The sequence below is a fragment of the Sturnus vulgaris genome, chromosome 29 (assembly GCF_052056855.1).
Source record: "Sturnus vulgaris isolate bStuVul1 chromosome 29, bStuVul1.hap1, whole genome shotgun sequence".
Lineage (NCBI taxonomy): Eukaryota > Metazoa > Chordata > Aves > Passeriformes > Sturnidae > Sturnus > Sturnus vulgaris.
In genome coordinates this window covers 746,991-762,002 of record NC_142271.1, presented here as the reverse complement: position 1 = coordinate 762,002, position 15,012 = coordinate 746,991, and the positions used below count along the sequence as shown (strand labels likewise).

Genomic DNA, 15,012 nt, shown 5'->3' with positions numbered 1-15,012 from the left:
AAGGAGCTGTGCCTGGGGACCTGGTCCTGGCTGGGTCTGACATACAGCTCTCTGGGAATATTCTGTTGGCATCCATCCCCTTGGTGGCAGCCCATGGGGAGCCCTTTCATTCAACCAGTGGCTCTCAGTAACAGGGGGATATTTGATTTGTAGCAACAGCAGCAGCAGCACATGAACAAATCACAGAATCACAGAGTAGTCTGAGTTGGAAGGAACCCACAAGGATCATTGAGTCCAACTCTTAAGTGAATGGGGATCAAACCCATGTCCTGGGTGTTATCAGCACCCAGCTCTGACCCATGGAGCCAATCCCAGATATATTTTTAGTATTTTGCTCGTCATTTGCCCTCAGCAAATCTATCCCATAGATTTCCAGCCTGATCCTTCCCACCCCAGCAACTCAGAGTGGTGTCCAAGGGCCAGGTGGCACCTGATAAAACAACCTGGAGGCAGCTCCCTGTGGTTTGTGAGCCAGGGATGGGGATGGGGACTCAGAACGTCCCTTCTGTGTCAGCTGGGGAGGAGGGGTGGGAGATCTCGGTCCCCTGCCAGTCCCTCTGTGCAGCCCCCATGACAGAGCCGTGGCTTTGAAACCCATGGGAAGACCCCAAATCTAGGGGTCCCATTGCCCCATCCTTCTCCTGCCCTTTCCTTCTCCTCACTCCAGGTCCCAGCACAGGATGAAACCTGAGACTGGAGCAAACGGCATCCGAAGCAACCCCCGCCCCATCCCCGCAGCTGTGGGAATGCAGCGCCTTTGTCACGGGCTAATTTTGGCTCCTCTGTGCTCCGAAAACAATCCCAAGGCATCCGGGAGGAAAGATGCTGGAGGCCTGGCCTCGTGGGGGCTTTTCCTTATAAAGGTCTAACGGGGCTGGTTAAAGCCTCCTCCTCCTGCTCGGGGGTGAGAGCAGATCCTCTGCGCTGGCTTCGGAGCCAGGGAAGGGTCCTTGCAGGGGTCCCGGGGGTGCGCTGGATGCAGGGGAGTTTTCCCCTGCCCACTGGGACTTGCCTGGTGCAATTCACACGAGGATGGCACTGCCACTGCTACTGTCACCGATCTCTCAGCAGCTCCTGCTGGTGTCCAGGCAGGGAAGAAGCCGGGAGGGCTCTGCAGGATGGGGCTGTCCGTGCTCCCCACCACGGGAGCTGCCCCACTCCTGCAGCTGCGTGTCCCTCCCGGCCATAAAAGCCCCAGGATTAACATGCCAGGCATTGTCCCTGCTGGGCCCCACGTTGGGAATTGTTTGCTCCTAAATTTGTCTCTAAAAATATCCAGGGGAACAGGTGTTGCCTGCCCTGCAGTCCTTGTCATGCAAAGGGACACTGGGCAAGGGGCTTTGTGGGGAGCAGTGGGGACAGACAACAGCTTTTTCACTGCTTTTCATGGGGAAAACCTCAGGGCCTGTGGGAGCTGGGAGCTGCTTGAGCATGCCAAGCTGTAGTGCTGTGCTGGGTGAGTGGGGCTGGTCTCTCTCCTTAAAGAAAGGACTGCACCTTCCTTGGTCCCCACCCCAGCTGGCCTGAAGTGTGACTCCACATTTGCTGATTTACACCATCACCCCTCAGCAATGCAGCCTGGCCTGGTGAGCTTCACTGCCCTGCTCTGGTGACTCTGGTGACTCTGGTGGCTCCCAGGAAGCCCCTTGGCCAACGCTGTCCTGTGTGTGCCCTGTTGTGCAGGGGTCAGCACCTCAGCAGCTCCCAGCCTGTTCACACCCCTCTGCCCTGCTTTTTGCAGCATCTCTGGAGCTTTGTCACACTGCACAGATACAAGGCAGAGGTGGCAGGAGGATCCAGCCCATCCCCATGGCATCACCAGCCTGAGCTTGTCTCTGTGTCCCCAACAACTCATGTGTGAGCAGATGCTGAGCTGGGACATTCCAGTGCCCAAAGGGGATCCAAGAGAGCTGGGCAGGGACTTGGGACAAGGGATGGAGGGAAAGGAAAAGGGAAATGGCTTCCCACTGACATAGGGCAGGGTTAGATGGGAAAGTGGGGAGAAATTCTTCCCTGTGAAAGTGGTGAGGCCCTGGCACAGGACTCCAGGATGCACAGGACTGCCCCATTCCTGGAAGTGTCCGGGGCCAGGCTGGATGGGGCTTGGAGAAACCTGGGATAGTGGGAGGTGTCCCTGCCCATGGCAGGGGTGGGACTGGATGATCTTTAAGGTCTCTTCCCACCTAAACCATTCTGGGATGATTCCCATGCAAACAGCCCTGAAATTCTCTGAACCATAGGGGCTTGTGGGTGTCCTGGGAGTGCAGGGACACACGGGTGACCTGTGTGTGTCCCTGTGTTCCAGGCGTGCCCCAGGTGTGAGCAGCAGTCCCAGCACACCCAAGGCTGCAGCAGATGCCTGCAGAGGAGGGGATTTGTGCTATTTTTACCGACCACTTGCAGGCAGGGCTGGGATTCAATACCCACCCCCCAGCCACAGCCCCAGCAGAGCACGGCTGTCCTGAGGCCAGGCGTCACCTCCCTGCTGCACAGCCAGGTAAGACACTGCCACTGGCCCGTGTCCCCCTCTGGGTGTGCTGGTGGTGACATGGGCATGAGACCCCCAGCACTTGCATGTGACAGAGAGAAACCCCTAGCACGTGAATTTACCTGAATTTCTTCCCCTCTCTGAGGTGGATCAGACATTTCCTCTGCTCTTGGAGAGAGGAGTGGTGAGGCTGTAAGGGGGACAAAGACTTTGGAGTTGATATTTGCCTGGTTTTTTTTCCAAAACGTGGCTAACAGGACTGTTTGAGGAGCACTTGCCCAAGAGTTCCATCCTGGCTCACTGGTGGGAGGTTCAGGATGAGAACAGTGTGTGGAGCTGGGATAGCTGGGAGAGTGCTTGTAGTTTGTCTCCAACATCCTGGAATGGGGGAAGATGTCAGGATTCACTGTGTTTGGGTTTATGGGATTATTTCTTTTAAGGATTTACATGATCCAGTGGTTCAATAAGCTTTATAAGCTTTTTACAGCTGGGACAGTGCCAATAGTGCAGAATTAGCTTGGCCAGATCCTCTCGTCCCCATCAGGGAGCCAAGTCTCTCATGGATGGTCCAGATGCAGCTGGAGTCCAAAAGTCCTGGCACTGGGGATTGCTGGAGATGTCTCACTGGCACAGCTTAGTCCCTGCTGTTGTTTGGGAAGCGAATTTAGGACTGTTTGGCCCTAAAATGTGACTGACCTTGGTAGAGGTCATGAGCTCGAGGTGTGGTGTGGATCCCACCCCAAGGATTGCTGGAATTCTGGGCTGTGCTCCAGCAGGGTACAATGGAAACGCTGAGAGGCTGTGCCCAGCCCTCGTCAGCTCCAGGGACAGAAAGGCTCCTCTGCCACCCCCGAAATAAACTGGAGGGCAGCAGCTGGGACCCAGCCTGCTCAAGGCACCGGTACTTCTTGGTGTCCTCTGGAATGTTTGTCACAGCACCAAAAACCTCCACAAAGGCAGGGAGGGATCTGTCTGATGTGGTTTGAGGACAAAGAAATTTCTGTTCTTTGGATTTTTCCTTGTTAATCCAGGGATCTGGACTGGGAAGCTCTGGGGGAGATGATTCCTGCTGGGATTTTAATACATTCTACCCCCCCTCCCTCCAAATTCCATTTATTCAGGACATGTCTCTGGCTGAGCTGTAGGGGCATGGGAAGGGAACAGGGACAAGGGGACAGAGCCAGGAGGTGCCCTGAGATTTGCTTGGCACAGGCTCCACACAAACCTGGGAGCAGCTGTTTGAGACCAGCTTTTCATTTCCCCCAGCATGAATCTTTGGGGTCTAAAGCAGCTTCCAAATTTCAAAATTTCAGGGGGGATGCAAAAAGATCAAGGCAAAAAAATCCCAGCTTGTCCACTTGACTCCTGGAAAATGCTGTTTGAGGGGGAAAAAAAAAAATTAAAAAATTAAAAAGGATTGATATTTTCCCCCAAGCATTTTTCTGCTACTTGGGCTCACAGGGTACCCTGGCTGCTCAGCACAGGAGGGGTCAGTGGGGTCAGAGCAGGGCCAGGGGAGCAGCATGGGCTGGAGCAGCTGCCAGGGCTTGGGATTACCAGGCAAATGTAAAATAGGAAACACTGAGTGTTTCACCTGGAATGTGGCTGCAGAAGGAACCTGCTCGGCTGTGGACACTGACTTAGAGAATCTCAGAATTATTTGGGTTGGGAGGGACCTTAAAGCCCATCCAGTCCCACTCCTGCCATGGGCAGGGACACCTTCCTCTATCCCAGGTTGCTTCAAGCCCTGTCCAGTCTGGCTTCCAGGGATGGGGCATCCACAGCTTCTCTGGATACCCTGTGCCAGGGCCTCACGGACAAGAATTCCTTCCCAATATCCCATCTAACCCTGTCCTCTGGCAGTAGGAAGACATTCTCTTTGTCCTGTCCCTCCATCCCTTGTCCCAGAGTTCCTCTCCTGCTCTCTTGGAGCCCCTTTAGGTACTGGAAGGGGCTCTCAGCTCTCCCTGGATCCTTCTTTTCTCTAGACTGAACACCCCCAGCTCTCCCAGCCTGGTTCCAGAGCAGAGCTGTTGCCCTTTGCTGTGGCACTCCCCGGATGGGTTTTGGCTCTCCCATCCCTGCTGTTGCCCACGGGAGCTGCAGAACAAGACTCCCTGAGCCGACACAATGGGGGAGCCCCCGAGGCACCCCCGTTTCTCCTCAGATTTCCAGCCTCCATCCCTTGCCCCGAGCTGGGGCGGGCGACAGCCGGCAGGGGAAGAGCTCGAAGCTTGGGAAAAGCCCCGAGGAGCAGGAGGCCGAGCCCTGCAGGGCCGGCTGGCGGCACGCTGGAGCTTGCCCGGGGTGCAGTCGGGTTTTCCTGGAGCCCGGGACTCGTCCCGTGTTTCACAGGGGCTGGAGCTGCGGAGCTGCTTCCCTGGGCCGACAGCGCGGGGCAGCACCGCACCTCGGCATGGCTCCCTCGCTGCCTCCTGCTCCGTGTGCGTTTGGGATTGGCACCTTTGTCCCAGCCTCTCTCCCTTTCTTTGGCAGGGAACAGCGCACGCCGCGATGCCAGAGCCGTGAGTACCTGCAGACCCCTCGGATCCCGTAAAGCCTCGCCCGGCTGCACTTGTCCCTTTGGGGAGGATCAACTACCCTGCCCCAGACCTCTGTGCCATTCCCCTTGCAAAAACTGTCCTTAAAGGCAAATTGTTCACTCTTTCAATGTCCCAGTTCAAATCTCGGGGCTTTCCTAGATCCCAAAATGCGGATCTGAGGGGGGCAGCACCTCTGGATTTGCCGTGAAGCTCTCTGTAGCACATTGTACAAATCCAGCACATTCCCTGGTGAGCAGAGAAGGGAGAAAGTCCCTGTAAAGCTTTCCTGGAGCATGACCTGGGGATGTCCCAACGCTGTGAACCTGGGCAGGTCCAGGCATCCTGACCCAGCTGAAGTGGGGGAATGAGGGTGTCTGAACCGCAGGGACTGAGCTGGGGTTGGCACGATGGGCACAGTGCCAGCTCACCTGTCACGCCTGAGTGACATTTTGGCTTTCTTAGCTGTGGCCCTGAGCTCCCGCTGCATTTCCAGAGGGCACCTTCATCTCAGACCTGGCTCACATGCTGGTGGCAGCTGTGAGACACAGAAATAAGGAACCAACTACAACAACATGAGATGCTTTCCTTGACTGTCCCCTCTTTTTTTACTCTCATTCTTTGATGCCCTGTTCTCTTCTCTTGTTTTTTCTGCTCCTCCCTGGCTGCTCACCTGCCTGCAGAGAGGTAAGAGCTTTCCCTTTGGGAGAAAATCTTGGTGCTGCTCTGCATTTGCTGTGTGTTTGTTTTCAAAGGGTGTTTTCTTTCCCTTGCCTTTCCCCTAGAGAAAATCCAAGATCACAGCCTCACGCAAACTCTTGTTGAAGGTGAGTCCCGAGGGCTGGAAACTCCCTGGGGTTTGTCTTGCTGGGGGAGAGGAGCCAGGTTGGAGTGTGGGGTCGGTGGGACAGGCACGAGGAGCAGCTCAAGGATGGGCTGTGGGGAGCAGCTCCCACCCCACCTTTCTCTTCTCACTCATGTGGGATTTGTGGTCCAAACAAACCTCCTCTTCACTGAGGTGGGGAGAGACCCCCATACCTTCAGCTCTGAAGCCTCAGCCCATTTATGCTCAGCACAAGCCTGGGAGCTCCCCGGGCTCTGGTTTGGGATAAACATTCCCTGCCCCAGCAGAGCCCACGTCAGCACCCAGCGGGACCACGGCCCCCACAGCCCCCAGGGCCCCACACCAAAGCTCTGGGGAGGCTTTGATGTGTGTTTGGGGACAGCAGGGATTGGCACACCAGACTGTCCCATCCTACAGACGTGGTGTGAGTGGCTCAGAGGGAACCACAGGCCTGTTCAGTTCTCACTTCTGCCATTTCCTTGTACTCACAGAGTTTGATGCTGGCCAAAGCCAAGGAGGAGTGGGATCAGGAGATTGTGGACAAGCAGGCAGAGAAGGAGAGGTACCTGTCTGAGCGGGTCACTCCACTGCACACCAGTGGGCTCTCCTTGAGCCAGCTCCAGGTATTCCTCAGACCCGAGGGTGCAGCGAGCTCCTTGGGAGCATGGAGGGGCCTCACTCACTGCTCTCCTGTTTTCTTGGCCCCAGGACCTGTGCAGGGAGCTGCACGAGAAGGTGGAAATTGTGGATGAGGAGAGATACGACATTGAAGCGAAATGCAACCATAACACCCGAGAGGTAGGAGGGAGGACGGGCTGGTTCCTTCTGGAAACTCCCTCCCAGTGACAGCTCTGGCCTCAGTGGGGATGTGTCATGGACCAGGCTGAGCTGGGATATGGGACAGACACCAGGGTTTTCTCAGGGCTGGTGTTTACTCTGCAAGGCACTGCTCAGAGCGAGGTTCATCCTTGCCCAAGGGAACCCAAACTGTCCTCGGGGTCCACGGAGAGGTTCCTCACTCTCCTGCTCAGCCCTGTGAGTCTGAGAGCTTCTCGTGGTACAGCTGCCAGCCGAGCAGGCTGGGCCCAGCCCATGGCCCAGCTCTGGGCCTGGGTGAGCAGAGCTCAGTGGGGATGGTCCTGCAGGAGAGGTGCAGACCCCTCTGGGGCTCGGTGCTGGCAGAGCCTACTGCTTCCCACAGGGGCTCTTTGTGCAAGGCAGCCCAGCAGTGACCTCCCACTCCTCCTCCTCCCCTGCTCCTGCAGATTAAAGATCTGAAAATCAAAGTTCTTGATCTCCGAGGGAAGTTCAAGCGCCCTCCCCTGCGCCGGGTTCGTGTCTCGGCCGATGCCATGCTCAGGGCTCTGCTGGGCTCCAAGCACAAGGTGTCCATGGATCTCAGGGCCAACCTGAAGTCTGTCAAGAAGGAGGACACAGAGAAGGTGGGTGACTCCTCTGGAGGCTGGAGATGGACACACTTCTAGGGGTGCCCTTGCCCTTCTCCAGGGTACCCTTTGTTCACCCCTTATCAGCCTTGGAAAGACCTTGTGAGGCCCTTCCCATCGTGGGGTGTTGTGAGACCATGTAGGACCAGTTTGACTGGGCTAGGCAACTGGTGGATGGTAACATGTGAGATTTAGGGCTGTGTCCATGGTGCTCTTCCCTCCCAGAGTGTGTGGGGTCTCTCACCTGGGCCCCCTTGGCACCACTGCTGAGCTGCACATACAGAGTCTGATCTTTGATCTTGTAGGGAACCAGGAGAGCTCCTTTGGGCACAATCACACCCAGAAAACTCCCAGGGAACTCCCAGACCCAGATTAGATAAGACAGAGCAGCCCAGCACTTGGCCTGAGATAAATGGCTTAGTTCCCACCAGCTTGGCAGGGGTATGAGAAGGGAAAGTCTCAAAGCCAGCAATGCCCAAACCTGCCTGGGGTGTGCAGATGCCCCAGCATGTGCAGTTGTGCCTTATCCCCAGGCACAGCTGGGGATCCCCTCTCCCCAGAGTGGTTTCACCACCTCGTTCCAGCTAGTAGGTTGAATGAGAATTGGATGAGAATCTCAACTTTCAGTTGTTTTTCCTTTGTCCCCCCATTGTGGTATAGCACTTTTCCAGCCCTTTCCTTTGAGTGGAACCTGTGCTTACAGCCCTGGGCCCCAGGTGGAGAAGGGATCTGGGTTTGTTCTAGATGTGGTGAGATGGTGTTGGGGCACAGCTTGTAATCTACGAATGCTGGGGGTTGGCAGAGCAGATACCTGGGCTCCCAGAGCTGCTGTCACCTGCCCAGAGCTGCTGTCACCTCCCCTGTCTGCTCTGGAAGTGTCTGCCAGGCTCCCACTGTCACACCAACAATCCCAGTCCCCACCAAAGGCTCACAGAAGATGGAGGTGGGAGGGCAATGCAGGAAGTGCTTTTACTTCAGTAAAAACATTTGCCTCATTGTGCTGGTGTAAACCCAAAGTCCAACGGGGTTTCTTCCTCCTAAAGAAATTTTTCTGGGCTTATTGAGCCTTCTGGTGCATGAATGCAAGTTGGCCAGGCTTTGAGGAGGGGTGTATCCACATGGACCCAGACCTCCCTGTGGAGATCAGGCCGCTGTTTGCCATCCCCCCAGACAGCTCCTTGTGCAGAGACACATGGCAGAGAAACAGGGGCAGCTGTGTCCCCCAGCTGAGGGCCCTGTACAGGGGGAGGGACAAGGCAGGGCTGCCAGTCCCTCATCCCCCAGCCTTGTCCCAGTCCCTCACCCCCCAGCCCTGTCCCAGTCCCTCATTCCCCAGTCCTGTCCCAGTCCCTCATCCCCCCACCCTGTTCCAGCCCCTCATCCCCTATTTCTGTCCCAGTTCCTCATCCCCTATTCTTGTCCCAGTCCCAGCCCCTCATTCCCCAGCCCTGTCCCAGCACCTCATTCCCCAGCCTCTCACCCCCCAGCCCTGTCCCTCCCACAGGAACGCCCTGTGGAAGTGGGTGACTGGCGCAAGAATGTGGAGGCCATGTCGGGCATGGAGGGGAGGAAGAAGATGTTCGATGCTGCCAAGTCCCCCACGGGGCAGTGAGAGGTAGGGCCGGGTCCTGATCCCCCTCTGCTCCCTCATCCTCCTGGGCTGTGCTTGGAGAGACCCAGAAATGCCCCACCCCTACAAAAAAAGGCCCCATCCCCATGTCCCACCCTACAGGCTGGGGGTCTGTCCCACACCTCCCTGCAGTGAGGTCCCTGCCAGCCCCTCTGCTCCTCCTCTGGGTGCTCCCCTCTGACTGTGCTGCCCATGCCACCCTCATCCTGTGGGCATTGCTGGCATCTTCAGGCTGCTGGCAGTGCCCAAAGCCGCCCCTCTGCCCCTCTGCTGTTTCTTTCCCACAGGAGCAATGGGAAGAAGACCATCCCCATCCCTGCTGCCAGCCTGCCCTTGCTGCTCCTCTGTCCCTTTGTGCCCTTCCCTGAATTCCCACTGAGCTGAAACACAAGGACAATGGTGTGGGAAGGAGACCTGAGCTTTTTCCTTCCAGCAGTGCCCTCAACCCTGCTCCTGCACAGCATCCCCCCTTCATCAGCCACACAGGCCCTGCTGTCCCCAAGGGCCACTGGCCACCCATCCCATCCCAGCCCTGCAGAGATGCCCCAGAGGCAGCTGCTGCTCCCCCTATGCCCCATGCCAGCAGCCCAGCCCGAGATGTGTCACCCCAAGATGTCCCTGTGTGTATTAAAGGACTGTCCTGGGCTGAGGTCGTGTGGGCTCATCATTGGGAGAACTCTGCCCAGGGCCAGGTCACCCTGCAATGTCCCCATGATGGCACTCAGACACCACTCTGGGGTCACACAGGCTTTGGGCTTATCCCTTACAGCCCCAGGTTGCTCCTTGTGTCCCACCAGCTCTGCTGAGGCCCCTGGCCCCGTTCAGGGCCACCCTTGCTGAGCCTCAGGGATGCAGCACCAAGGGTGAATAGAGCTGCCTGTTCTCCAAGCCCCACTTCTCCTCTTGTTTTGGAAAAGCCTTCAGAGCTCCAGACACCAACTCCCTCACCAGCTGCTCACCACAGGCACTGGAGCTGTGGCAATTGGGGCAGCCCCATTTCAAGGCTTAATTCCAAAGGTGAATCCATATTTCAGGCCCAACATCCCATGCTTCGCCCCAGCCCAACCATTTCCTGTGCCACAGCCCCACAAACTGCAGCTGGTCAGTGAAAGCAGCTGGGAAAGTGTCATTCTGGAGCAGGGCTGGAGGGGTGAATTAGTGAGAATTCAAACTACATGGGGTATCCTGATTGGGGGAATTGCAGGAGATGCTCAGCCCACACACACAGCATGCTCTTGGTAGCTGCAGCAGTGCCTTGTCTGTGTTCCCAGGGTATCCAGAGGAATTGCAGCATCCACAGATTCAAGCCCTCACCACACCAGGGTGTGTTGCAGCATCCCCCATCCCTTTGGAGTGAGCCTGTAAAGTGCAGAAAATGCAATAAACTGGGAGCAAAGGGCAGGTCCCAGACAGGGCTGGAAGGAAACTACATTGAAAAGTGTGCAGGCTCTTCAATTTTCAATGCAGTTGAATAGAGATTAACCTTCCCAGGAAAACACAGCCTTCCCTAAAGAGAGGGATGGGAAAGGATGGCCCCATGCAGATGGCTCCTGCAGATGGCCCACAGCAGACTCATGGCTGGCAGTGGGAGTGAGGGAGAGGCTTTGGGAGGTGGGTTTGGGTTTGTCTCCAAGATAGCTGAATTCCTCTGGCATCACATCCCTTCCTTTGGCCAATTCAGGGAGACTGAGCCAAGCTGCTCACTGTCCCCAAGCACAAGAGGGTGAGGGAGGAGACTACTGGGGACACTTCTCTAGCCCACCACCAGCACTCAAGGCTGCCACAGCACCCTGCAGCTCCTTCATGGAGGATTCAAAATCATATACAAACCCTTCCCCAAATCAGGAATGGATCAGAGGAGGCTGCTTCTGGAAAATTTGCTCCCTTAGCTCCCTCTTTGGGATGCTCAGTCCTTGTCCTTCCACCTGACCCTCTATCCCCTCAGCATCCTCGTGCAGGACTGGAGCAGTTGCATGGCACACCAAGGCTTTCCCACACATTTTTTATCTTTTCAAACTTAATTTGGCCAAGCAGCTGCAGCCTAGCAGGGTGCCAGGACTCCTTAGTCCTCATTCCAGGCACCCCAGGACAGGCTCCAGGCAGGCCCAGCCCTGGGAAGTGTCTCTGTCTTGGCCAACACCAGTGACAGCTCCCAGGGGTGACCAGAGATGGCGTGTGGTGAGTCCCCAGCATCTCCCAGGGCCCAGCCTGCCCCACACTGGAGGCAGAAGGTTTTGGTTGGCAGCTGACACCTCCAAGCTCAGGGCCCAGGCAGGAGCAGTGCTGAGGTCTGAGATCCTGGGATCTCTCCGGGAATCCCCAGAGGGAACTCACACAGGTCCTGGCACAGGAAGAAAGATGTGCAGGGAGAGTTAATAGCTGTGACCTGACAAACTGGTAGAGCTGGAAAATGCAAGAGAGGTTTCATGGAAACAAAGCCTTCTTCAGGCCTGGAACAGAAGCAGAAAATGGCACAGCAGGGGCTGAGAACAGTACTCTGAGCTTAGTACAATTATGCTAATTTGGTGATTAAAAAAGAAGAGTGGAGTTTGTGGGGTGGAGAGGGATGGAAGGGAGATGAAAGTCCACAGGGATGCTGGGTGTTATGCACCAGGCCCTGGTCAATGCTGGGCACAGGCTGTCCCTGTCCCTGTCGCTGTCCCTGTCCCTGTGCCCAGCCTGCCCTCAGATCCTCCTCACCCCAAACTGCTGCAGAGCCAAACTTAGGGGCTCCCCAGAGTGATTCTGCAGCCCCAAAGGCAGCCAGGTATGCTCCTCAAGGTCCCAGGGCTCACATGCCCTTGTCATGGGCTACAGGTGGCTTGGTGGGGCGACCCTGTGTTTTAGATTGAGTGGGGAGAGAAAAACCCACCCCCAAAACTTTTCCCTCTACAAGACTCCCTACTTTTTCAAGGTATAATGCTCTCCAGTCACTGGGTCCCATTTTCATTCCTCTCTGGTGGAAAACGACACTGACTGCCATGGGAAAACAAAGTTTTACAGATTCCAGTTTTATTAGGAACAGAGAAAAAGTGCTGGGGAAAAAGCTCTTTCAGTGGGACTGAATGTCCAGGGGAAGATGCAACAGTCAGCTCTGAGCTCTTCTGGTTGGATCAGGGACTGGGATTTGAGTTTTCCTCTCCATCTCTGCTCTGCTCCTGTGGCCCTGGGCCAGCTGGGATCCCAGCTCTCCCCATGGCAAAGGGAAAGGCACCTGGCTTCCCTCACCCCACAGCTCTGCTCCCCATGTTTTTTTCCCTTCCATGTGACAACAACCTCAGTTTCTGCTCACTGAATTAGAAAGGAACACTCCAGTACATTTTTTCTGAAAATTCAGCCCAAATAGGGGACTGACAAGGCTATAGGGGACTCACAAGGCTGTTCTCAGGGAGAGAGACTGATGCTGGAGGAGTCAATGGTGTCTCTTTCTGGAGGAACTGGAAGTCAGCCCTGTCTCCTTGAGCATAGCCCAGTCCCCACTGTCCTGCAGTTTGCTCCACTGCAGCCTAGAACCCTGAAACAAAGCAAAGCACTAGAATCTTAAAATTACACAAATTTCAAATTAAATTGGACAGTAGGAAAAAAAAATATCATCAAGACAGTATGGAATCCGAAAACATCCCTCCTTGGTTGTAACGTGGTCCCTCCAAGTTACAGGGGCTGTGTGACCTCCTTGCTGCCCAGTCATGCTCAGAGACACCTGAACTGTGCCCAAATATTTCTCAGCTGGAGGCTGGAGCTCCAAAGGGAGGATGGGAGAAAGGTCAGTGGTCATGGGCAGCCTTGCAGTGGGAGGGGGTGAGGTTTATTCCATGACCTCTGCAGATGACTGTAGCATCTTGCCCTGCACAGGGCTGGCACAGGCTGCAGTCCCTGAGGTGAAGGTGAAACATCACCCTGGGACCCCTGTGGGCTCTAGGTGCAGGATCAGACCCCATGGCAGGGCCATGGCACAACCCCCTGTCACCCCTGACTCATCACAGCTCGTCCTGTGTGTCCCCTGGGGTGAAAACCAGGAAGGAATTTTCCCCTCCTGGAGCCTCCCAGGCTCAGGGGCTGCACTTTGGGGAGGAGCAGGGCTCAGGGTGAGCAGGGCACATCCCTCTTGTCCAGCTTCCCTTGGTGGGCCCGAGACCTGTCCCACTGTTCACAGATTCCTCTGGAATCACAACCAGTCAGGGGTGCCCAGGGACAGGACAAGGAGCAATGGCCACAAACTCCAACATCAACATGAGGAAGAACTTCCTCCCTTGAGGGGTGCAGAGCCCTGGAACAGCCATCCAAGGAGGGCCTGGAGTCTCCCTCTCTGGAGACATCCCAAACGCACCTGGACGTATTCCTGTGTCCCCAGGCTCCCAGGTGACCCTGCCTGGGCAGGGGACTGGAATGGCTGATCCCCAGAGGTCCCTTCCAGCCCCTGCACCCTGAGATTCTGTCACTCCCTGTGCTGTGAGGCTGCAGTTGTCACAGAGCTGCTGGCAGTGAGCCAGGCCTGTTCTGCCCATCACCTGAGAAGATTGCACTGGTGTCATCTTTGGGGGATGTCCCTTGTTTGCCATCGTTAGATCTGGAGTGTCACAGCGATGGCATCTGATGAAGAGGCCAATCTGGAGGGAATGGAATGGGAACCTGAAGGACAATGAGGCACCATAGTGGAATTTCCAAAATAAGATTTGTCTTTTAAAAAAAAATTTTTTTTTTTTTTTTAATAAATAAAAAGCTAAATTCTAAAGGAAAATAAGCCCTCTGGCAGCTGGTGCCAGGCAGTTCAGACAATGGATATTCCTTTCCTAGGAATATTTCCTTTCCTAGAAAAAGCTGGGCTTGGTTCAGTGTCTGAGCAAGCACCAATTCCAGACCCTTCTACAGAGCTCTCTCTGTACCATCACACACATCTCTCCCCAAAAGCTGAATACATTTTAGGGGGAAGAAGAGCCTGGATCATTCTAGGGCCTGCAGAGCACTATCCCAGGGATGCAGGGAGACCTCCAACTCCTTCCAGAGATTTTAAATGCTGGTGGGACCTCTGAGAGCTATGGCACCACTGCAGTGTTGGGATGGAGCCAAGCAGGAGGGAAAACTCGTTTTCCTGGCCGTGGAGCCCCACGTCTCAGCTCAGGAGGGAAGCCTGGGAAGAAAATGCTGCTCGACCATGGCAGAGCAGGAGGGATGAGCCTCGGGACACAGGGAGGAGGTGAGCCATGGCTGAGGCTGAGGGACCAGCACTGCACAAGGGATGGAGGTGGAGGGTTCACGACTGGGCCCCGGGAGAAGCTGAGGAATGCCATAATTACAGCACACTTGTGGAAACTGGGAGCTCTCCACCACCCAGTAGCCAAAGGAACAGGCTTTGTACTGTGACGAGACACAGGACACTGTTCCCAAGGGAAAAACCAGCCCTGTTGAAACTGGTCTAGCTCCTTAGAGGGTATTAATGAATTCTGCTGATCACACCAGGGAAGCTCTGGGCTCCTCCTAGGGCAGGTGCAGCTCACCTGGGCAGAGCAGAGGAGAAGGGTTTGGCCCTGGAGCTTCCCTGCTCAGGGCACGTCCTGCAGCTTTGCTCCCTTGGCCACAAGCACAGAGCCTTCCCCTGGGGGCTGTGAGTCTGGAACAGCAGATGGGACAGCCTGGAGAATGGAGTGGGTCTGGATAAACATCAGACTGGTTCTCTGGGCATCCCTTCCCTCACAGACTCATCTCTCTGCCTGATTTCATCACCCTCAGCTCTGGGGACCTGCAGCTTGAGCTGTGCTTTGAGGATGAACTCAGAGTGGCCTAAATACCTTTGTTAAGGGAAATCCGGTCTGACAAAGTGACTGTTGTTTGCTGAAGGCATCAATGAGCCTGTGGATAAGGGTGACCTGAGTTTCCAGAAGCAAAGACCTTTAGGTCCAGGAGAGCTCAGAGGAAAAGTCCAAACAGAACTAAATAATCAACCAGCAAAGAGGAAACAATAGTGAGATAACAAACTGCTGATAATTCCTGCGATTTTGTCAGAGCAGAGGGGAAGACTGGTGATGCAGACATTCAGAAAGATCTGGCAGCACTTGGAGTTTGGGGAT

General features: G+C 55.5%; 1 protein-coding gene across 1 annotated transcript; it reads left to right on the top strand.

Annotated features, from left to right (window-relative positions):
• Window positions 1-5,828: 5,828 nt before the first annotated feature.
• On the top strand, window positions 5,829-9,599 carry TNNI1 (troponin I1, slow skeletal type). Its single transcript, XM_014872865.2, has 6 exons — window positions 5,829-5,855; window positions 6,364-6,495; window positions 6,581-6,670; window positions 7,138-7,314; window positions 8,822-8,932; window positions 9,235-9,599. Exons 2-5 carry the CDS (start codon window positions 6,370-6,372, stop codon window positions 8,927-8,929), a joined length of 501 nt encoding a protein of 166 aa, XP_014728351.2. The 5' UTR covers window positions 5,829-5,855; window positions 6,364-6,369; the 3' UTR covers window positions 8,930-8,932; window positions 9,235-9,599.
• Window positions 9,600-15,012: the final 5,413 nt, after the last annotated feature.

Bases quoted from the DNA above. Each gene is read 5' to 3' on its own strand.
- TNNI1 (XM_014872865.2), top strand. From the start codon at position 6,370: ATGCTGGCCAAAGCCAAGGAGGAGTGGGATCAGGAGATTGTGGACAAG. The intron at 6,496-6,580 runs GTATTCCTCAGA...TCTTGGCCCCAG, and splicing joins TCTCCTTGAGCCAGCTCCAG to GACCTGTGCAGGGAGCTGCA. The intron at 6,671-7,137 runs GTAGGAGGGAGG...CTGCTCCTGCAG, and splicing joins GCAACCATAACACCCGAGAG to ATTAAAGATCTGAAAATCAA.